The 7,279-nt window shown below is 40.7% G+C and overlaps 1 protein-coding gene across 1 annotated transcript in view; it reads left to right on the top strand.

Moving 5' to 3' along the window:
• The window catches only part of TMTC1 (transmembrane O-mannosyltransferase targeting cadherins 1), a 143,913-nt gene that overhangs the window by 14,384 nt on the left and 122,250 nt on the right, over positions 1 to 7,279 (top strand). Inside the window, exons 3-5 of the mRNA XM_014307034.2 lie at positions 1,304 to 1,526; positions 3,548 to 3,621; positions 4,772 to 4,948. Of these exons, the coding sequence (XP_014162509.2) occupies positions 1,304 to 1,526; positions 3,548 to 3,621; positions 4,772 to 4,948 (474 nt within the window). The remainder of the gene's footprint in view (positions 1 to 1,303; positions 1,527 to 3,547; positions 3,622 to 4,771; positions 4,949 to 7,279) is intronic.

Raw genomic sequence — 7,279 nt, 5'->3', positions numbered from 1 at the left:
ATGCACAAGTAAGACTCTTGGTCTGGTAAAATTGGATTGGCCTGGAAAATTGGACCCAGGACAGCTAGCACTTCCTTGCTTATGAATAAGAAATGTAGAGAGTTATTTATAAAAAAAAAAAAAAAAAAAGTTGTCTGGCTCTCACAGACCTCTTCACACCTCCTCTGTCTCACACAAACACCTAAGGTGTTTTTTTATAGTAGCAACAGCTCAGTGGCCTTGCTGTCACATCATCCTTGTCATGGGAGACCTGGAGTGTTTTAGTAACAACAGGAAGGATTATTGACCCTACAGCATATTTACAACTGCATGTAAAATATTTAGATTGAGTCTTCTTTTCACTGGTTATCTTGTCTTTTGTTTAGAAAAAAAAAATCCTTCAACATTAGTTAGACAGTTTTCCAGATTCCTTGTTCATATATGGAGTCTTCCCTAGATAGGCACCATGTGTATGTGTGTATATTTGTAGATACATATATATATATATTTGTCCAAATGTACAGATGTTGTTAATATTTAAGAGAATTATCTTCAACTGTGTGTTAGGCAAGGCTTGTCAGCAGCTGTTAAGCAAGCTGGCTGTAAAAAACAGTAACCAGAAGAATGTATTAATACATGCTGTCAAACAAATGTCATAACAGCTTGTTACATTTTATTTTTTTTTTATGATCGACACAAATAATGAACCCTAATTGTCTCACTGAGTCTAGGGTGATGTTAGCTAACTTATCTTTGCTATCAATGTCCTTATAAAAATGATGTGGACTATTAGACAGGCTTCTTTATGCCAGTAAAGCATTTAAATAAAGGCTTAACCTTCAGTGTGTGACAGTGTTTTGAAAGTTAAATGGGAATAAATGCCCCTGTTATGCTAAGCAGATGCTCCAGCACCTTACCAAATCCTTGTCATGGCTGCTCCTGAGCAGAAGAATCTATTCTGGAGCAGAAAATAACTAGGCATGTTGTAAAGCTGCCACGTGGCCAGCAGAACCACAGAAGGTGCCAGCAGGGAGACAGGACGAGTGCCACGATGCTGGCCAGGGCGATTTGCTGCTAAGGAAGCACAGGCGTGGTCTCACTGCAGGAAACTCTGCTGGGAGGGCACAGCACTCTCCCATCTCTGTCAGAAAGGCTGCCAAACACAACCACATAACAGAAAAATTGGGGAAATGGATTTTCTTTAATCAAATAAACCAAAGTTTAGAGCGGTTTGCAGTAATTAGGTTAATAGCACTAACATTAGATGACTGCAAAGGGGGCAAAAGGCATAATTTAGAGTATTTGAATGTTGCCTTGCTATTAGAAGATCTCCCAAATCTAGCAGTGGTTTTGTTTTGTTTCCTTACAGGTTAAACATATTGCTGGCTGGCATGAACCCCTTGTATTTCCACGCAGTGAATGTCATTTTACACTGTCTGGTGACTCTTGTGCTGATGTACACTTGTGACAAAGCTGTGTTCAAGGACTGTCGGCTTGCTTTTGTCACGGCGCTCTTCTTCGCTGTGCACCCCATTCACACCGAGGCTGTAAGTATGTGCCACCAAACCCAAAAATAAATTCATTCTTCAAAATTCTAATGTTTTTTTTTTGGTAAGGAAACCTCTGAGTCGTACAGAATGTTGTACTCGTGATTTTTTTGCTGTGGGGGAGCAAAGGTGGGAATGTACTCTATTTAAAATAATTTGTAGGAGTCATTAAGAAAAAAAGCGCATTCATACTTGCAGTCTTTGTGCTCTGGAACTGAATTCTAAATGGTGGTCCTAATCAGCCCTGCTGGGAATAAATGGACGGTCAGGAGTTTTCTGAAACCAAATACCTCAGTGAGGCTGTGCTCTCCTGCTGGGATATTGTTGCATGCCTTCAGTCATCTCCTATAGCCATCAGTTTTAGGGAGGAAAAGTGAAGGCAGCATTGCTGTGTATTCTGCAGGAGCTCTCTCAGACAGAGGTGGTGTGACCCATGGATTAATTTATATTTATTTCAATTAGAAGCTAGGAGAATCCTTTTCAGAAAAAAAGTTGTTCACAAACACCAGCGTAAATTTAAAGAACAGCAGCTCGTATTGGAAATCTTTCTGTTTGTTACAAGGAAACATTTAAAGACGTAATCATTCCAAAACTGCAGTCTGTTAGCACTAGGAGACACTTCTATAGCTAAAAGGAGTCTTGCTGTCTTGGAGAAGGAAAGGTAATGTCCAGCTCTCCACACTGTAAAAAAGAAATGCTCTCATTAGCTGAGATACCACTGACATCAGGCTGCTCTCATTCCAAGCCTTTGTAAATGGGGGAGGGAAACAGCTCCTGTGGCTGAGAACTTTTGAGGAGAGATTACCTTAATAACAAAAAGCCACAAGCTTTGGAGTTACTCCCTGTGCTGTGTTGTGTGAACTAATCAGCTAGGCTCCTTTTGATAATACAGATTTATATTTTAAGGGAGGTTTTAGATGAGGCCCTCTTGGAATTTATTTTTGTCTGGGTCAGAACTTTAAAAGGTTAAAATAAATGCCAGAGCTCTGAATATAACTTAATTATGTCATCTCAAAATGGGTGAGATTTCAAAGGGCCTTTTATTTGCTTTATGGGTGATTTTTAGATCCTTGTGAAACAGAATATTGAAATAACTGTAAAAAAGAGTGTTTATCTATTCTTCTTCAGTATTCCCTCTTTTATAAAAATATTTTGTTCATTAATCTGTAGGAAGAAACTCTTGCAAACTCAGATTGTTCAGGAGGAATAAATTCTGTAAATTCTATCCTATCCTTTTTTGGTGATAAAAGGACATTCCAATGTTGCTTACATAGTAAGTAATTTTCTTTAACAAATTTCAGCACTGGGAGTTGGATGCATTTCTCATCTAAGCCTTATTATACAAAATTAAAGCAAATCCTTAAAATTTGCATTTTCTATATAGCTTAATTAATATTTTATTAAGTAAGGAATGACTTTACTGTTGGCTTACTCATTTGTTTTGCCAAGCTAGAAATGCAGCAGACAAAACTGAGCATACCCTACAGTGTGGTGGTGTTCACAGGGGTCCCGATGAGGGAAGAGATGAGAATGTTGACTCCATGTTTCAGAAGGCTGATTTATTATTTTATGATATATATATTATATTAAAACTATACTAAAAGAATAGAAGAAAGGATTTCATCAAAAGGCTAGCAAGGAATAGAAAAGGAATGATAATAAAATCTTGTGACTGACAGAGAGTCTGAGTCAGAGGGACTGTGATTGGCCATTAATTAGAAACAACCACATGAGACCAATCACAGATCCACCCGTTGCATTCCACAGCAGCAGATAATCATTGTTTACATATTGTTCCTGGGACCTCTCAGCTTCTCAGGAGAAAAAATCCTAAGGAAGGGATTTTTCATGAAATGTGTCTGTGCCCCTACACTGTCCAAATAACATTTTGGTATGCTGAGGGAGGATAACACTGAAAGAGCAAAAAATAGTAGCTTTGAGCATGGATTATTGAGGCAGTCACTGAGTGTTTTTACTTTTTAAAATGTGTTTTTACACCTGTGTGTCTCATTTCCTTTCAGGTAACAGGTATAGTAGGCAGAGCAGATGTCCTTGCCTGTCTACTCTTTCTGTTGGCTTTTCTCTCCTATAATAGGTACGTGGTAACATCATGAGATTCTTTATTCTGAGGAGGGGACCAGAGGCAGCTGTCAGTGTTTCATGGCTGTTGGCAGAGGTGCTTCCCACAGCTCTGCTGTATGGAAGTGTCCTGGCCCCTGCTTGCAGCCATGGTGATGCTTATGAGAACAAAAAAACCACTAAACCAGGAGTCAACATTGACAGTCCCTCTTCACTGACATTGCTGCTGACCATACAACAGAGGAGGGCTTGTAAAAATGGTAAAGAAATGTTTTCAATGGAAGGCAAATTGTGTGTAGAGTGAAGAGCAGGCAGACACATGCCTGCCTTTCAAATGCATGCTGTGCCTGTGGGACTCTGGAACACCTGGTCTGAGAGAGTTAAGGAGTGTGTCTAGACCATTAGTCATCCTTTTCAGGTGAAAACTTGGCACTGCTTGCTGCTCTGTGTTCTAAAACTGTAACTGAACAAGTATAGATACAGAAATAGCTGCCTTGGATGGGGTTTCTGCACCTTTTGCATTATTTGCAGTTTGAAATAACATTGTTTGCATTCAGAAATAGCACCATGTCATCACAGCCACAGGGAAAAACTGCTGCTATCCCTCTGGGGCTGTCTGCTGCAAACCCACTGTGCTGTTTTCTTCAGAAGGTGTGAAGCACAGTGACCCCACAGGAATCTGCCTGTTTGCTTTCAGTTTTTTCCTGCCTTCTCCCATGTGATAGGGGCTTGCTGCCCAGTCTGTTAGTGATTAGGACACTTCTCTGACTCAGGGGACTCTGGGTGGGATGGAGGGATTTTTGCTTGCCTAGTGCTTTTTGTCCCAGAAGGAGAATTAAGCATGTGTGTTCCACATGACAGAAAGCAGGTGTTTTCCTGCCTTCCCTGTACTTTGCCTTCCCCTGACTGTTTCAAGTCTTCTTTCTTTTTCTGCTTGTCTTTTTTTCACCTCTCGTGCACCAAGAATTGCAGCAGCTCCCCATATTTTCATCTTCCCTTCCTGTCCTGTGGCTAAGCCTTTATTCATTTTAGATTGTTCATGTCTTGACATGTTTGTGTCATCCATCTTAAGGCATTAAGGAAAAGTGTCTCAGTATTCATGTGACTGTAGTAAACAGTCCTATAGCAGAAAAGTTAAGATATTTAATGTCAATTCTGTTTTTCAGGAGTGTGGATCAGCTTTATGTCGGGGAACATTTCCCTCCCACTGCCTCCCCATTCTTTTTGCTGCTTAGTTTATTCCTTGGGACGTGTGCAATGCTGGTGAAAGAAACTGGAGTCACTGTGTTTGGTGTGTGCTTGGTTTATGACTTCTTTTCCCTCTCCTGCAGTGGACTCAAATTGTAAGTAACTTGTTATGCTTATGGTGCTTTTCAGGTCTTTTCACCTGTTAGTCTAAGATATGTATTATTATGGTATACAGCACTGGGGGGAGATGGACTTGCCCTGCTGAATTAGATGGATATTTGACAAATTTGGAGGGACCCACAATTGCCTTCTGTGTTTTGTGGGGTTTTTTTTTAATTTTTTTTAATTTTAAAATTTTTGTTACCCTTTTGCTGCCTGATTACTTTTGTTGGGTAAATCGACCAGATGTGAAGAACTGATCCCTGAAATGCTGAATTCACCCTGGCAAGGCTAACATTTATTTTTAGTGTGGGAATTCTGACTGAAGCATCAACATCCTAAAGTTTCTCTGGTTTAACTCCTTCCATTCACAATGTCTGCTTGATTATTCGGTCACAATGCCATGGGTTTAGAAATGTTATATGATGCTTAGTAGTAAAACCAGGTTTGATATTTTTTCTGTCCTTTCAGAATGGAAAAAGAGGGAAAATACCCATCTAATTCTGGTTGGAATAATTAGCAGCTCTCAGAAGTCACTGGAGAAAAATTAAATACTTTGAAGTTTGTACCCCTTACCCACTTAGTGTCACAAATAACTATGCTGTTTTCCATCTCCATTCAGACTCAGAAGTCTTGGTTTATTAGAATATTTTTATATTAACCATTCTATATGGTTTTTATCCGTTTTTCTCCCAGAACATCCCTGGTGCAGATCTGTGAGTGTACGAGCTCACTGCTCCTGAGAATGGGAATTCTTGCTCCTCACATAATTTCTTGTGTTTCCAGTGGTGCTGCCCACCAGCCCTGGAACCTGTCACACCCTCCATGAGCTTGTGTGTATCTGGGTTATAAAAAGGACACTGAATTTGTGTTTCTGCAGTGAATTAAATGAACAGAGCTGGCACAAGATGAGAGCAGCAGCTGCAGGGAGGAGAAGGGGGACTCTCAGGAGCATCCTGGCTTCCCTCCTTTTGTGGCCCTTTCTCTAGGCCCTCATGGGGACTGACCAGTTTCAGACCTGCCCTCTGGCAGCACTAGCAATCAGCAGGCAGGTACAATGGATTGGCAGGGGATTCCTTCTCTTTTCACTGGATAAGTAGTTCCTAATGGTGTGACTGGTGGGCAAGGAGCCAGGGAGATTTCTGGGGGCTGACAGCCAGCTTGCTTGTTAACACTTGTATTTACACCCTGACAGGCTGTTTCAGGAGCTGCCTGGCTAAAGGGAACACTACTGTTAATTAACTGCAGGAAAATCTGTGCCTTCCTGCTCCCTCCTTTCCTCAGTCTCCCCCTTCCATAGGCCCACATTCCAGGGGGTCTCTTCAAGCTATTTTTTTTTGTTTCAGTGGTGGCCACTTGCCCGGATGTGGCACTATTTAGCTTGTAGGAGTGAAGCTCTTTAGTCCAGATGTGCTGTATTTTTGTATCTCCTCTGCTTGCATGTACTGTGCAGTTATCTCTTTGTGATGCTCAAGATTTTATGACTGCATTTGACTTTAAGGGGCAGCAGAAAACAAACAGCCTTCTATGTGCTGCTGAAAACTCCTCTGCTCCTTCTTCCAACCTCTCCAGATTTGTTTGCTGTTTAAAAGTGGTGGAACATCATTTGTTTTCTGGAGCAAAAAATTAGGAGTGACACCACAGTGCTTCCCATCTTAACAGAGGTCCAGAGAACAGCTTGATACAGGAGTGCTCATCTTCTCTAGCTGTCAGGTCTCTAGCTCTAGTAAGGAACTAATAAATCCTGTCCTCTCAGCACACAAAGGCTTTTTTATGGATTAAAACAGTGTTGTCTGTTGTAGTTTTGTTAAAAATGGGTTAGAAACTGTTGTAAAATGTGGTGGTGTTCACAGGGGTCTCAGGACGAGAGAAGAGATGAGGATCTGCCTCCATGTTTCAGAACGCTGACTTATTATTTTAAAACAATAGTAAAAGAATAGAAGAAAGGATTTCATCAGAAGGCTTGAAAGGAAAGGAGTGGAATGGAATGATAATAAAATCTTGTGACTGACAGAGAGTCCGAGACAGCTGGACTGTGATTGGCCATTAATTAGAAACAACCACGTGAGACCAATCACAGATGCACCTGTTGCATTCCACAGCAGCAGATAATAATTGTATACATTTTGTTCCTGAGGCTTCTCAGGAGGAAAAATCCTAAGGAAGGGATTTTTCATAAAATGTGTATGTGGCAGTAAAATAGTTGCTAATTGTCAAACATGTCCTGTTAGTTTGGATGTTATATTGTAAAAGGGGTTTAAAGGGTAGTTATGAGAAATACAGTACCCAACGTACCACAATACACCTCAGTAAAGTGCAGCACCCCC

Source organism: Geospiza fortis, unplaced genomic scaffold (genome assembly GCF_000277835.1).
Source record: "Geospiza fortis unplaced genomic scaffold, GeoFor_1.0 scaffold10, whole genome shotgun sequence".
NCBI lineage: Eukaryota > Metazoa > Chordata > Aves > Passeriformes > Thraupidae > Geospiza > Geospiza fortis.
Note: the sequence above shows the minus strand (reverse complement) of the source record. Positions and strands in the feature narration are given on the sequence as shown.